The following is a 15,140-nucleotide window of genomic DNA, read 5'->3' as shown; positions in this document are numbered from 1 at the left end:
TAATGTCTGAAATCTAAAAGCGCCAGATCGAAACTAAATTGTTCCGCTGGTATGGTAGCTCTGAACATATGTCAGAATGACTTAAATTACCAAGTAATCCTTAGTTTCATTGCAGAAAAATGTGTTGTGATGTTTTTGTTTATTTTTTGTATATGACTTTTTTATGATAAAAGTTAAAAAAAAATAATAAATAAAAATTTGGCTCTTTTTTATTCAAATTGGCTCATTTTTTATCTTTTTTTGGCTCATTAAAAATTTTTGAAGTGGCAACCGTGGTCAGATGTTTGCAAACCATTGAAGGAGACCCTATAAAATATATATATAAGGTGGCATAAATGAATAGCTCTTCAAACAATTACAATTGCAATAGTTAACATTATAAAATGAATGTTAGAGCAACAAATGAACATTTTAAGAAGTAATTGATTATTTTCAGAACTGCTTGTCTGGTCGGTGGAAGTTGGCAGCTCTGATCCCTCGATAGCAACTTATCGGCAGTCGATTGTTTTTTGAGCGCTCTTAAACCAGAATTTGCAAATTGCAAGTGTTTTTCAATAAACGCCTCGCGAATTCCCGCGCGACTTGCTCCAGGATGGCAGATGTACGCTTGATTGTGAGTGGGTCACCAGCAGTACACCTGGAACCGGATATTATTTACCGTATTGGTCGAAAAAAGGGTTTGGAAATCAGCATTGCCGATGAGGTGAGCTAGTGGGAGATTCGTGTACAATTTACGGTTATTGAAATCCCTTTCAAAACCAACAGTCAATGGAGTTGGCCCATGCAACCGCCTGCATCCTCCGGCGCGGAGTTGTGCGTCTGGCCGCCCTGGTGGGCCGGATCTTCGTCAACGGCCAAGAGAAGACTGTAGTAGACATCGGCCAGGAGGATGCCTTCGCTGGCAAGGTGAAACTGCGGTTCGGAAATGTGGAGGCCCGGCTGGAAATCGGAGAGGAGAACGATGAGGTGAGCAGCCGGCAAACATCCTCTACAAACCAGAATAAAGATCATATATCCCATTTAGCAAATATGAAAACAGATAAGATTTTTTTTGCTAAGATTTTTCTGAATTTCAAAGAAGCTAAGTCCTATATAAAACTGTTATTTCTTTTAGGCCCACGACAGCAGCGGATTCGGTGAGTGCCTCAAGGACCGGTCAATCAACATTACCACGGACAGTTGTGATATACCAGAAACCCAGCCTCCGTCAGCGAACACGACTATTAACACCACGGGTGACAGTTTCTTTGTACCTGAGACCCAGGCGGTTGCCGTTCAGAGGCCGTCGACCGTTAAAAAAGTGTCGCTGGGCGATGACTTTGTAATACCAGAAACGCAGGATCTGCTAACAGCCCTACCGCCAGCACAGCCTGATGCACCTGTGATTAACCAAGAGTTAATGCTGGACAGCGATGCTGATTCATCCGAAGGCAGCCTGATCCGCATGTGCACCCAGGACTACAACGAAGATGCCATCGATGATTTTGACTCGTCACAAATTCTGTGCGATGTGCTGCCTCCTCTACCGCCACCTAAACCTAAAGAAACTCCAGAAGAAAACAAAAAACAAGGTGGGTACAGTCAGATTTATTAAAAGCTTGAAAGCATTCAAACACTTTTTTCTCAGATGTATTGGACGCCACTGACTTAGAAATGAGCGCCCTAAACTGGTCAGCCAGCAACTCCAAATTCTGTGCTCTAAGTAGCACCAAAGCGGAAAAAGTCCCGCCGCGTAGCGATGCTTGCATTACTCCCGATCTAACCGCTCCCTCCGATAATCTGCAGATCTGCACGCCAGATCTGTTGGATTTGATCATGGACGGAGGTGCGCGTGCAGGATCTAGTAGTCCAGATCTGTTTATTCGTCCTGCAAATAAAACAAATACCACCACACCGCAGTTTGGCGGAATCAAACAGCTGGTTGTGGCCACCATTGAAACGCCAACCGCAACGCCCGACAAAGAGGATGCAGCCAGCAGTCAGGATATCAATCAGGATATGATTGCCACTCAACGATTTCCCGGGAATAAATTGTTGGAAAGTGACGTAGAAGATGATGATTTACCAAATCAAGATTTCGTGCCCACCCAGGCGTTTAATTTAGGACGTCCGCAACCAAGTGAAGGTCCTAAATCATCGGAAGATGATGAACCCAACCAAGATTTTATAGCCACTCAGGCGTTCAACTTGGGTCGCCCACAAACTGTAGGCTCTTCAGAGCCAGGCAATGAGTCCTGTAACCAAGATTTCATAGCCACTCAAGTTTTCCCCAGTAACAACTCTCGGTGCCAGGACTTCGTAGCCACACAACCTTTTCATTTGGTCAAGCAAGCATCTTTAAATGAAGGAAACAAAGAAAATATTTCACGCAAGCCCAATACCAAAAAAACTTCAGGTAAGAATATGACCAGGGCCTTGTGTTGTAAAGTTGAGTCTTCCAACCCTTTACAGGCTCAAAGTTCTTTGAAGAACCTTGTGATGAGATAGATGCTGTGCTTAAAGAAATGATTTCAGGAACGATAGCGACTTCACCTGTAAATCCTAACGAAGAGCCAATAAAATTCTTTGAGCCATGTGTGGTTAAGGATAAGAATCACTACCAAAAGGTAATTAATGAACTTTGCTTCGAGATCCATCAGATCATTAGCATTATGTATTTTATGTTTTAGATTTGCCAGATTGAGGGAGTTTTTAGTGATCTAAGCAACAAAGCTCGTTGGCGAAATGATGCAACTAGCGATGGCAGCCGCAAACGCATAGCCAGGTCGGAATCTCCTCCAGCAACCCGTAAGCAATTCACATACAAAATAATTTAAAAAATAAAAAATCCATTTATTTAACAGCAAGCCGAAAAAATCAAAGATTGGAGAGTAAATTGAGAAAACGCCGAGCAACTTCAGTAGATAAAAACTCAGAACGTAAGTTATTGCATTGTACATTGTAAATGTACTAACGTTTAAGTTTTTAGCTCTAAGCAAATCTCTTTGCATTGAACTTGAGGTAAACCCGATTCCGGAAGAGCAAGAAAAGATCGATAAAAAAGACTCCGCTTTCAAGGTGGAAGTCAACCAATGGCAATCTCGAAGAGATCGCATCAATAAAAGAGTTGACGCTCCAGGAAAACCACTAGAGGAGGACAAAGTTAAAGCTGAGGTTGAGAACACACCTAAAAAAGAGTTATCTATCAAAAAAGAAACGAAAACCCGACGTAAAAAACTCAAGAACACGGATACAAGTAAGGACGAAACAGCAAAGGATGTGCCAATATCGAGAACCAGACGAAAAACTAGCGTTGATATTGAGATGCTTCCTGAGAAAGAAAAAGAGACCAATTCTGCGAAAACAACTAAAGCGGACGATTCCAAAAATAGTTCCCAAGCATCGCCTAAAACATCACGAAAAACAAGCGGTGAGACCCCTAATGCAGATAAAGCAGTAAAATCAAAAAAAGAAAGAAAGTCGAACATTGCGGAGATCAGCAAAGAGAAACCAATCAAGGATATCCCCAAAGGAATTATTAGAACCCGGCGTCAAACTACAGAGGAAGAGGCTAAAAAAGCAAGCATGACCGAAAAAAGTAGGTCAAAAGAATCCAAGACTAACGACGACGAAGCTGAAACAGCTAGAGAGGTACAACCCTCGAAGTCGGTTGAGGCAAAGAAGCCTAGGCGCGCTGTAACTAAAAAGGGAGACACATCTAAGGATGTGTCGAAAGCTGAGACGCCTAATACTGAAAAACTTGTCAAACCAGGGAAAAAGACTAAGAAGGATGAGGAGACAAGTAAAGCTGACACATCCAAAGATACGATGAAGCCAATTACCAGAAATACGCGCAAAGCTAGTGAAGAGAAAGCTGAGGTTGCTAATCCAAAGATCCCTGTTAAATCAGAAAAGGGAAAAAGAACAATCGTTGAGGCAAGTAAGACGGATTCATCCAAGAATGAGCCCAAAACAACTACCAGAACAAGGCGCAAAACTCTCGTTGACGATCCTGAGACACTTAATGTTGAGAACCCAATAGTAAGCGTGCCATTAAAACGTGCGGTTGTGCGTTTATCCAGAACTAGTGTTGACCAAACCACTGCCCAACCACATTCTTCAACGCCGTCTGTTGAAAAGGTTTCATCCAGCACCGCCGCTGGCAAAAGGCCCAAAAAAGGAGCAGCTATTGAAGAGCTATCCAGTAGTTCGATTAATACAAAGAAGGCTAGAATTTCTGCTGATGAGGAGAATTCTATAAACAGATTAGGAGCCAGTGAGTTTGACTCTTATTCTATTTATAATTTTTATCTATAACTATCTTTTTTTAAAGCCACTACAAGATTAAGTCAGCCCGACCCGGATCCCCTGAAAGGTAAATTTTGCGTGCCTTAAATTTGTTTCCTTACTTAAAAAATATTTTCCTGTAGCCTTCAATCAATATGTAAGAAAGGCCAAGGCGGACGGAAAAATTAAGATAGCATTCACGATGTGCAATCGTCCGGCGTTGGAATCCGTCTTGAAGGCCCTGAAGCGTAAGATGATTAAAGTCGTAAACTGGCTTGTTTTCTAAATGGATCCTTCAACTTTTAGATGTGGTTGAGACCACCGAAGATCCTTTGCAGTGCGACCTCCTCATCATGGACAAAGGGGAGCGCACCTACAAGTTCCTCACGGCCATAGCTTCCAACAAGCCCGTTCTCTCCACAAATTGGTTGCATTCCGTAAAAAAGAACAGAAGCATCGACATAAAGGCAGATCATCTGTTTAATGATGATAAGTTCAAGGAGGTGTATAAGTTTAAACCACTATCTGTAATGGAGCACTCTCGTGTGTTGAGTGGTTTGCACTTCATGCTTGGCGAAGACATCATACCCAAGCCAAACGAAATGAAAGGTAAGTCTTTTCAATATATTTTTGCCTTCTGTAAATCTTACATTTGTTTATCTCCCCAGTCATCATTCAAAGCGCCGGCGGGAAGGTGCACATCCAGCCGCCTTCACTGGCCGTCAGTGTCGATCTTTATGTGGTTACCACAAGCAAGGACACGAAATTCAAGCGGCGCCTGAACAACTACGAGAAAGTGCATTTCATTAAGACCGAAGGCGTCATGCAGGCTCTCGTCCAACACAACACGGAACTCCTGGACGAGCACAAGCTCAAACTTTAAGGGCCACGATTTGTATTATATTTAATTTTTTTGATACGTGTTTTTTGTTTCTCAATCTTCTACAGCCACTTTCAATGCTGTTCTGTTTAACTAAGCGAAGTACATCACATTACCACAAGGAACGTTTAGATGGAGCTTTAAATTTAAGTATTTGTATTATATTTAGTTTTTGTTTCATGTTTTCTACGGGTTAACTCAGATTCGGCCATACAAATTTAGTTGTACAAATTGTTGCATTTCCATGGCTTGTCAAATAAATCCTTACGATTGTCCTACTGCCTATTACTACTCCAACTTCTTTCGCTTCGATCCCGTCGGCTTTTCAAAGTTCTGCCGCATACCTCCACCGCGTTCGTTGTGGAACTTAATGTTGCTGGAGGATTCGGCGTACCAGGGCGAGTCGAACTTGGTAGTGTCTTGGTCCACTAAATGCGTGTACTTGGTGCGACCGCAGCGGCCGAAGTTCTTCACCTGCATCACCTTGGGCAGGATGGTCTTGTCGAAGTGATCTTCTAGGGTGGCCTGAGCGAAGTCGCGCTTCAGCACGTCGTTCTCCTCGTCCAGATAGAAGGCACCGCGATGGAAGTACTTCTGCAGGAACTTGTACTTGCCCTTAGTTGCCTTGTTGGTGACCATCTTGGGGTTCTGGCGCAGCTCCTGGCGTCTCTCCTCCTCGGTCATGTTGCGCATGCGATCTATGTCCAGCTTTTCACGTTCAATGCTGCAAATAAAGATTAATCATTAAAAGGCATTCCATTAGTAATCTGAGATGACTTACTTATCCCGCTCTTCGCGATCCCGCTTCATTCTCTTCAGCTCCCGCAGCTTCCAGGCCTCGTATTCCACCTCGTCGTTTTCGTCATCCGTGCACACATCCTCGATGCAGGCCTCGTTGGTTTCCGGCTTGGTCTTTTCCAGATCTTTTTTAACGCTCTCTTCCACCATTCGAAGTGTAGCTCTTCGCCGCTCTTTAGCCGCCCGCTTGGCCTCCGCCTCGAGCTGTTTTTGCTTCTGAGCTTCCCGCTCCTTTTCCTGGATGGTTGCACGATCTCTTTTCCGAACGAAGAGCGGCTTTAAACGGGGTTCGTTGTCCTCCTCGCTTTCCGTTTCCTCTTCGTATTCAGAACTTTCCGATTCCGAAGATTCTGACTGCTTTTCATCCTCTTTCTGGAGTACCTCCTCTTCACGCTGTTGCTGCAGCATTCGCGATCTGAGTTTGGTTCGCCGGTTTTCCAGCTCTGTGTCACTAAGCTCGGCATCAGTGTCGGACTCGGATGCCAGTGTGATCTTGTTGGTGCCCCGCTCGATGGCGCCCTGTGGCTCCTCGTCCACCTCTTCGTCCTCGCTGTCGCTGTCCATGATTTCAGGTTCGTGGATGTGGCGATGACGTTCTCTTCGCTCCCGTTCCATGTCCTCCATGTCCACGGGTCTTTGGCGGAGTCTCCGCAGCCGGGGATCGTCTACCTCGGCCTCGTCTTCCGCTTGGTTTTCTCCCGGTGCCCTATCCTCCCCGTCCGCGCTGCCCCCGCGGCGGGAGAGCTCCATTTTGTGACGCTCCGCCTTGTGGCGCTCCAAGCGTTTCTTGGAGTCAATGAAGTCATCTTCGTCACTCTCTTCCGAACTGGAATCCGCCCTGGCGTAATCGGGCCGCTTTCCGGATATGTACCGCTGCACCTTGACTTTTTGCATAGACAATTCGCCTGTGAAGGAGTTATAAACAATGGCTTTGGTGCTCATTTTCTAGAGAAGATCGCATTCCACGTCTTACCCTTTTCATTGCGCATAGGAATGGCACCCGCGGTACTCTGAATCCCCGTGGCGGCTGCGGCGGCACTCATTTTGGATTCAGCTTTACAATTAAGAAACTATGTTAAAAATTACGATTTTACAATTATATTTATTTTTGTTGTATGCCCGTTTTGTTTTCTGCCTATAACACCATACATTGCTTAGAATCCAGCCATGTGGCCACACTGCTAGTAACAATGTTGCCAGACTATTAGTGTGGTGGGCGGTCAGTTTAAAAATAATTTCTAAAACGGTTTAAATCTTCTTTTTCAAAATTGTTTTATTTATAACTAAAAGATTTAATTACTACTTTTTCCACTGTTGTTTTTTAATACAATGACGAAAGTAGGATGACTTGGCCGCGACCAGCTAATTGAGACATTCAATTAATGATATAAATACCTATATAACTACTTTTATGCACACTTATCGAAAAAGTTCTTGCTAGCAGAAAGTGATACAATAAGTTTTTATTGGATATCTGAATTAGGAATTGATAAAATTATATGAATTTCACATGGCTTAGGTATCATAAACTAATTCACAGTAATCAGCATTTAAATATAAGTAACTATAAACTCGAATTTCTCTCCCAGTGCTTCAATTATTGCTAAGTATTTTAGCAATGTCAACGCCCACTCTCATTAGTGCATTAATTGACTACTACGCTTTCTCCCGTTTGTTTCATAAATATGGATGGGCGGCCGTTTCCAGACGATGATCTTGTGTAATGCCGGAACAAACTGAGAATTTTCCAAAAATTCTTTTATTGATGTTGCGTATATTTCGACAGCACGCAGCCAGCACGTGTGGCGATCTCGTCTTGTAAATGTTTTGTAAATGTTCTGAAGTGGTACCGACCCAACCGGACCAAAGTCCGAAAGAACAACTAGACGGACGAGAGGCTCGACCAGTTTTGTGACGTCTCCGGCCACTTGCATTCGAGAAATCAGAGTTTCTGGTGTTTTTGCTGGATTTGTTGTAGGATCGTTTCGGGCCTAAACACTGAGTCGCATTTGCCGAACTGCTTTTAACTGCTTTTCGTCGGCTAAAGTAGTTGAATGGCCAAGATTTACATGAGACTGTTAGTTAACGACATGGCGGGAATATTTAATTAATGCAACACGCTTCATGCTTAAATGCATATCTGCCCAGTTAACTCGGTGACCTTAGGCCACTGCGATGATTTGGAGACTTTCCGCTTCAGGGGAAGTACCACATATTTTCGAAATTAGTTTTCGGTGATCTTATTTTGATGCACAAGACCGATCCACGTGCATTTCCCATTTCTTCGGCCTCAATGTAAATTTATTGTGATTGAAACTCTTTTTGAACTGGCCGGCGCCGTTTCAATTCGAATTTAAATTCCTAATACATTTCAATTAAAATTAAACACTTACACTGGCGCAAAAGAATTGTAAACAAATAATTTTCTATTAGCTGGAGAAAGAGTGTCATGCCTGATCAAAATCGTACCAGATCGAACTCGTTATCGTTATCCAAGTAAGACATAACATAACCAGCGGCAATTGAGGCGAGGCGATGAATATACAAAAAGGAAAGATAAAATCGTTTCGTTATTAATTGGCGCACTTTTTTCCTTTGTGACTCGGGCTTGTGTTACTTAAAAAGTAATAAAGGGTGAGCCAAATGGCACTATTTACACATCACGCAAGCCGAAATTGGCTAAAAACCAGCAATTAAACTTTTGTGTTTTGTTTGCAACGCATTTTATTTATCTTGCCCACTTGTCACCCAGCCAATTAATGATGAGGCTTCTTGGTCTGCAAAGGAGTTGGAAAATTCCGGATATTTTCTGACATTCCCTGAGGGGTCTTCTCCGGAATCGAAATGATGCTTCGTATATGAATCAGTTCGTTGCAATTCTGAAATTAATTGGCAGCAATTCGCTTGAACCTTTTTTAGATGGTTTGGCAAACAATTTTCATCAAATTTAGCTCCCTGCCTCGAATCCAGAATTTATTGTTCTCGGATTACTTAACCCCGGTTTAAATGTCAAGCTGTGCCTCTTAAAAAAGGGGCAGTGCAGAATTGATTTATATTTTTTAATATAAATTTTCTCTAAAGAGTTCTTTATTACTGCTAATAATGTGTTGACAAATTTGACGGAATTAAACTGTTTTATCGTTATACATTTTAGATTTGAATGAATTTCAATGTAACTTCTTTACAATTCACCTTAAAATTATAAATTTATTTACATAAACTTATTTATTGAATATACCAGTTAAAAACTGACTGAATAAAGTTTTTTTTTTTTTTTGGTAAATGGCTAATTAATAATTTATTTAAATTCAACTGATCATGTCATAGAAAAACAGTCTTCATATGTCCGAAAGGTTTTTATTTTCAACGTCCACCTTGTTTAAATAGGTATAAATCTTAAGTCCAGGCCCACATTTAAAATAAGTTGCCTATATCTTAGCACCACAAACGACTATTGGCTACCACTTTAGTTTTCTCTCGCACGAAGATCGGCGATCGCACATCCGGCGTCGGTTCGCCTGCTCTTAGTTCGATATTCGCTCTTTCTCCGCTTTTCAAGACCCCGAAGAGATCTCGATCTCGATATGTGGGGTTCCCGAAGCTGGGAGCTCGAGATCTGTGATCTGTGATTTGCCTGCGCCGCCTTGGGTGTCGTATAAAAAAGCGTAACGGCTGCTTGCAAAACTCATTCATTTGAAAATTGTCAATACGTTCGAACAGCGGCTCACGAGCAGGAAACCCAAGGAAATAAATAGTGCTCAAAGTGAATCAAACCACAAAGGACAAAGCTCCAAAAAGGACCTCACAAAGGATAATAATTTATAGTGATACGTTTGTTAAGTGAATAAAATAAAAACACGTTAATGAAATACAGAAATAATCGTGGCACAATTTTGCAAATACAATTCAGAACATTTCTAAGATACGATTTTCCATGTTTAATTCCATTTGAGAGCTAAACGAAGACGACATACGAAGGATATTGAACTTATCGAATTGGAAATCAACTAACCAAGGTGAGGAAGTGTAAATGTGAAAGCGGATTGAGTGTTAAACTGTCAGTATGCAGTGAGTTATTTTGAGTGTTTAATACTAGTTGTTGTTGATTAACTACCTGCTAATGCAAACACCCAATACAACCTAATTTATAGTTCGAAATAACTTAAACCAGAAATGGAAAAACTGTAACAAGATCAATCCATGTAAATTACCTTTGACTAAGTTAAGTAACAAAATTATGGGGCGAAAACAGTTTGTGGAAATTCATTTGTCGAACCAGCCGATAAAGCTGAACTCCCATTCCGAAAGTATTTTAAGTTTATAGTTAATTGTTTGACTTTTTGCTGGCTCTTGCCTTTAGAATTAGGTAATATTCTCGGCGGTTGAATTTTTCTGAAGCAACGACAAGTGTTCACCCACTTTGCGATCTGTATCTTCTGCCAACAGTCTGCGCCACAAATCATGTCAAATTGATTATTTTGTTTGAATTAATTAATAGAATAGAAGGGGTTTCTCCAGCGAGATAAAGGCGCCAAGAAAACCAAAACAAAACACGCATATCAATTGCCGACGAAGAAGATGATGCCATTAAGTGGGATCGAAGGGCTTTTGGAGTGGGTTTGGGGGAAAAGTCCAACAATTAAGCCAGAACCTGTGTGTTCTTCCTCCAAGAAAACAAGTTTCTCTTACAACCCAAAGCCAACAAACAAAATCATCACTTCTAAGTTATTATAATTTATTTAAATGTTTTGAACAGCCCCTTATGAAATTTTATATGTATTTGTTTATCTATAGTAAATCACTTTGTCATGAAAGGTACTTATAAAAACTAAATAAAAAAAAATAATAATACATTTTTAGATAGAAAGGAATTAACTATTTCTAACATTACTTTTATATATGAACAATTCAATTTTATTTTTGAAATTTATACAAAACAATTTTAAAATATATATTCTCCTTAATTTTTTTGTGTGTGTTCATTTATTGCATTAATATCTGCAATAAAATGAAATCCTTTTATACACTGATACTTTTATAAAATCAAAAATGTATCAAATAATTTACTGCAATTTAATGACTGTGTAGCATTTCATTTTGGCCATCGCTCTCTTCTTGTTGGGCCTTTTGCTCTTAGTTTTGGCCTTGCCTTCGTTCAGCGGGATGCTGCTGCTCTTTGGAGCTTCGCCGAGCGATGGCGAATTTCTGGCCCAAACCGGCGCAATCCGGCTCAGTCCAATGGCCACCGATCTAAACCAGTTGAATTCGCTTAAACCTCGATTGGCGCGCTCACATTCCCCATTTTCGCTCAAACTTTGTGGCCCTATTTGTTTGCCATGTGTGTGTATTTGTCCATGGCGCACAGGAGCAGCTTTTCTTTAATAGTTTGATTGGCCGGAAAAGTGGGCGGGTGCAGGAGGAGTGGGAGGGAGGGAGGCGCCAGAGCTTCTAGTTTCATCAGAAGTAATTGTCGAGTGTTTGGGATCAATTGAATGGGAAGTGATTGCCATCGTTTATCAGTTGCAAAATGTGTTTTTTATGATTTAACAATTAACAAGAGAACGAGGAATGTGTAATAAATTTAAGTTACTCAAAGATGAATAATGAATACCGAGACTGTAAATTTAAGGGAAACATGTTATTGCATAAATCAAACGGGAACTTTAAGTGCAGCAAGATGATACAGCTGACATAACATATTTAAATATATTCTTTTTATGTCAAGTTTGTAATTTTTAGTTAGTTATTAGTAATTTTAATACCTAGTATACAAAAATTTAAATGTTTTGCGTTTTAGAATCTCCTTTTATTGATCTCAAGCATTAAGCTAGATACCTTATCAAATTCCAAATCTTGAACATCATCCATGCGATTTCTTTTGGCCAGAAATAACCAGTTTGAGCGACTGAACAACCAGTTAAAAGCAGCTTTCTGCGGGCTAATCTTTTCGCCCATCCACTTGTAACTCTTACAGAGCCATAACTCTGGATGCCATTTCGAAGATAAAGTATCTCCAAAAGCGTTGCCTTGACGCCCGGCCCATAAAGAAAACAAATTAATCATAAAACAATTACGCTCAAATGGAATTGTTTGCTTAAGGAAATAATATATTTGTACTTGAACATGAGGCGCTGCCCGATGGCCAATGCTCGATGGTCGATGCCCCACTCCCCACTCCTCCCCTTTGCCAGATCAGTTTCGTTAATTAATTAATGGGCTCCCAAGATGACACCAAAACTGACACCCACTGTGCGAAATTTCTTTGTGGTGCCGCCTCGTTGCAATTTCTCTTCGCGAACCTTGATCTTGCAATGATCTAAGTCTAAATCGTTTCCGATCTTTTCTCGTTTCAGTTTGCACACACCTCGCCGGGTGGAAAGTCGACTCGAGAAGGTATTCTCCCGGAAAATCCTCGCATCCCCACACACCGCACTAATCCAGGATCCAGGATGTTTGCCACCCAGGATACCATTTTGAAGTTGCTGACTCTGTGCGCCCTGGCACATTCTATAACCGCCTTGGCCCTGTCGGAAAAGTCTCCTGCTCCAGGATCTGCTCCCTTGGAGCCGAGTCACAAGTACTTGATCGTGCGAGGGGAGTATCCGGGTGGCGCTTCCGGATCGGAGGAGCATGTGGAGTTCGACAATGCGGCCACTCTGCTCCTGCGAGCCTTCAAAAACCAGCAGGTCACCGCTTCCAAGGACTTGGAGGAGTGCAGTGCTCCCAGTCACAAGGCCACGTTCTCGGGATACGATTATGTGATCCTGTTGGGCATGTTGGTCATCTCCTTGGGCATCGGAATATTCTACGGGTTCTTCCAAAAGGGCGGCAGCTCCTCCAATGAGTTCCTGCTGGGCTCCGAGATGAGCATTTTCCCAGTGACCCTCAGTCTGACAACAAGTTTCATTACGGCCATTGAACTGCTGGGAAATCCCTCCGAGATGTACTTCCAGGGCACTCAGTTCGTGCTCATCGTTATCCCCATGGTGCTGGTTATCCCGGTGGCCGTGAAGATCTTCTACCCTATTTACTTCAAAATGGAGCTCACCAGTTGCTACGAATACCTGGGCATTCGGTTTGGCAAGGAAATCAGAATTCTAGGAGCAGTACTCTATGTTATACAGGTTGGTAAATTGTTTATTTTTATCCTTTGATTTTAAGGCATAACTGAAACCCCTCTTCCAGATGTGCTTCTATACTGCAGTGGCTGTTTTGGCTCCTGCAATTGCTCTTTCGAAAGCCACTGGCTTGGACACCAAAATAGCCGTGATCCTTATTTACGTGGTCTGCGTTTTCTACTCCTCACAAGGTGGCATGAAAGCGGTTGTCATTGCGGATTCATTCCAGGTGGGCTTTCAATAAGAAAAACTCTTTGAGACCTGTTTTTAATATTAAATAATTTCCAGGCTGCTGTCCTGGCTGTATCCTTAGTGCTGATCGTGGGTCTGGGAAGCTATTACAGCGGCAATCCCATTCAGGTTTTCCAAACTGCTGCTGAACACAATAGATTGGAGTTCTTCAAGTGAGCTAAACCTGACTAATCTGAGATCCTTAATAAACCCCTAAAATCCTTTAGCTTCGATCCCAGTCCTACTACTCGTCACACCGTTTGGTCTGTGGTTATCGGTGGCTTTTTCTACTGGACTTCGCTGTTTTGCACCAATCAAGCCTCCGTGCAAAAGTGCATGTCCTTGAAGTCCTTGAGGCTGGCCAAGATTGCCCTGGGTTTCGCCATAATTGGTTTGATTGCAGTGTTCCTGCTGAACTTCTACACCGGTCTGATGGTCTTCACCCACTATTCCGACTGTGATCCTTTGACGGCAGGACGTATCTCGGCCACGGATCAGTTGTTGCCCTATTATGTGATTAACACCTACGAGCACATCTACTCTGTTGCGGGAATCTTTGTGGCTGGCATCTTTGCAGCCAGTTTGGGGTGAGTTTTTTTTATTTAATGCTGCAGGACCTTAATAATATTAATATTAATAATATTATATTTTCTGAACAGAACTGTGGCCTCTGCCTTGAACTCCTTATCCGCTGTGACCTGCGAGGATCTCCTCGTCAACGGCATGAACATCAAAATCTCTCCCGAAAAGGGAGCCACCTACGCCAAGTGGATGTCATTGGGCTTTGGCATTGCCTCCTTTGGCCTTGTTTTCATCGTGGAACATCTGGGAGGAGTTCTGCAGGCCACTTTGACCCTGAATGGTTTGATTGGCGGTGTGACCTTGGGCCTTTTCGTCCTGGGAATCGCCTGCAAGCAGGCCAATACCAAAGGGGCTTTCTATGGTGGTCTTTTATCCTTGGCCCTGGTTATTTTCGTGGGAGTGGTGGCTCAGATTGCCAGTGTGGAAGAGCCTGCGTTGCCCACATCCATCGAGAAATGCGATTGTCACGTGAACTTGACAGACATCATTGGAGATCTGCTCAAGGAACCCATGGATGTTGTGGGAGAGGGTGGATTCACGTAAGTTTAACTTATTCCCTATTAGGTTTATCATTAGTAATATTTTCATATTTTTGATTGCAGATCGTGGCCCATTTTCCGGCTGAGCTACATGTGGTACAGCATGATTGGCTGTCTGCTCACAGTTTTCCTCGGCTTGATAATCTCCCTGATAATCGACTTCGTGCAAAGGCGCAATGTGCTGAAGATCACCGGCAAGGGCATCGACAATCCCGCCGTTTCGGAGGAGATCTTCAAGAGCGACTCCCAGGTGCAGTACACCAACACGAGCAATGTGACCACCACCACGTCGATGGATCCCCATCCCCGCGAGACTCCCAGTGACGAGGGCCATGTGAACCATGCCATTCGCATCGACGACGAATAGAACTCGACCCGAAAATGAAACTCGAACGAGGATGGGGGTCAACCCGACTCCCCATCCCCATTGGTGTATTCCTTGTGTAACCTGTAACCTCCATGTACAAAGACCAGTCGCAATCTGTTAACTGTCCTAGTTTAGTCGAAAGAGTGATTTCTAGTTCGTAAGTCCCAGCCGAGGTTGTTGGCTCAGTATTCTGTATACACACACTTACTAATGTTACTATTTTTAGTTCGTTTTACTCGTAAGGCATCATGCAAATAAAACCTATATATTCCTAATCAGCATTTGTCGCTGAAATTTCAAAAAGGTTTTAAATTTTGTGGGTAATAATTAATTAAAATCCCCAATATGAACAAAAATCT

General features: G+C 42.4%; 3 protein-coding genes across 5 annotated transcripts; 2 read left to right on the top strand and 1 right to left on the bottom strand.

Moving 5' to 3' along the window:
* Positions 1–468: 468 nt before the first annotated feature.
* LOC108100611 lies at positions 469–5,437 on the top strand. 3 transcript variants are annotated; one of them, XM_017204602.2, is made up of 12 exons: positions 469–703; positions 766–966; positions 1,115–1,571; positions 1,628–2,395; positions 2,515–2,606; positions 2,670–2,787; positions 2,844–2,918; positions 2,969–4,255; positions 4,313–4,354; positions 4,410–4,514; positions 4,573–4,875; positions 4,935–5,437. In XM_017204602.2, the coding sequence occupies exons 1-12, from the start codon at positions 593–595 to the stop codon at positions 5,147–5,149; spliced, it is 3,774 nt and encodes a 1,257-aa protein (XP_017060091.1). In that variant the 5' UTR covers positions 469–592; the 3' UTR covers positions 5,150–5,437. The 3 variants fall into 3 exon arrangements, with proteins under 3 accessions (XP_017060091.1, XP_017060090.1, XP_017060089.1); XM_017204601.2 differs by having other exon boundaries at positions 2,503–2,606; XM_017204600.2 differs by having other exon boundaries at positions 2,452–2,606.
* On the bottom strand, positions 5,274–7,094 carry LOC108100613 (microfibrillar-associated protein 1). The gene is made up of 3 exons (XM_017204603.2): positions 6,918–7,094; positions 5,928–6,849; positions 5,274–5,870 (listed from the first exon to the last, which is right to left on the bottom strand). The coding sequence occupies exons 1-3, from the start codon at positions 6,985–6,987 to the stop codon at positions 5,435–5,437; spliced, it is 1,428 nt and encodes a 475-aa protein (XP_017060092.1). The 5' UTR covers positions 6,988–7,094; the 3' UTR covers positions 5,274–5,434.
* A 2,566-nt stretch (positions 7,095–9,660) lies between these two features.
* Positions 9,661–15,084, top strand: LOC108100631 (sodium-coupled monocarboxylate transporter 1). Its single transcript, XM_017204634.2, has 7 exons — positions 9,661–9,960; positions 12,298–13,068; positions 13,130–13,291; positions 13,351–13,466; positions 13,521–13,880; positions 13,953–14,414; positions 14,478–15,084. The coding sequence occupies exons 2-7, from the start codon at positions 12,394–12,396 to the stop codon at positions 14,779–14,781; spliced, it is 2,079 nt and encodes a 692-aa protein (XP_017060123.1). The 5' UTR covers positions 9,661–9,960; positions 12,298–12,393; the 3' UTR covers positions 14,782–15,084.
* The last annotated feature ends 56 nt before the right edge of the window (positions 15,085–15,140 follow it).

The sequence above is a fragment of the Drosophila ficusphila genome, unplaced genomic scaffold (assembly GCF_018152265.1).
Source record: "Drosophila ficusphila isolate 14025-0441.05 unplaced genomic scaffold, ASM1815226v1 contig_286, whole genome shotgun sequence".
In the NCBI taxonomy this organism is placed as follows: Eukaryota; Metazoa; Arthropoda; class Insecta; order Diptera; family Drosophilidae; genus Drosophila; species Drosophila ficusphila.
This window is presented reverse-complemented; position numbering and strand designations above follow the sequence as displayed.

Bases quoted from the DNA above. Each gene is read 5' to 3' on its own strand.
- LOC108100611 (XM_017204600.2), top strand. From the start codon at position 593: ATGGCAGATGTACGCTTGATTGTGAGTGGGTCACCAGCAGTACACCTG. The intron at 1,572-1,627 runs GTGGGTACAGTC...CTTTTTTCTCAG, and splicing joins AGAAGAAAACAAAAAACAAG to ATGTATTGGACGCCACTGAC. The intron at 4,515-4,572 runs GTAAGATGATTA...TTCAACTTTTAG, and splicing joins CGTCTTGAAGGCCCTGAAGC to ATGTGGTTGAGACCACCGAA.
- LOC108100613 (XM_017204603.2), bottom strand. From the start codon at position 6,987: ATGAGTGCCGCCGCAGCCGCCACGGGGATTCAGAGTACCGCGGGTGCC. The intron at 6,850-6,917 runs GTAAGACGTGGA...ACTCCTTCACAG, and splicing joins TCCTATGCGCAATGAAAAGG to GCGAATTGTCTATGCAAAAA. The intron at 5,871-5,927 runs GTAAGTCATCTC...CTTTATTTGCAG, and splicing joins GATCGCGAAGAGCGGGATAA to CATTGAACGTGAAAAGCTGG.
- LOC108100631 (XM_017204634.2), top strand. From the start codon at position 12,394: ATGTTTGCCACCCAGGATACCATTTTGAAGTTGCTGACTCTGTGCGCC. The intron at 13,292-13,350 runs GTGGGCTTTCAA...AATAATTTCCAG, and splicing joins TCATTGCGGATTCATTCCAG to GCTGCTGTCCTGGCTGTATC. The intron at 13,467-13,520 runs GTGAGCTAAACC...AAAATCCTTTAG, and splicing joins AATAGATTGGAGTTCTTCAA to CTTCGATCCCAGTCCTACTA.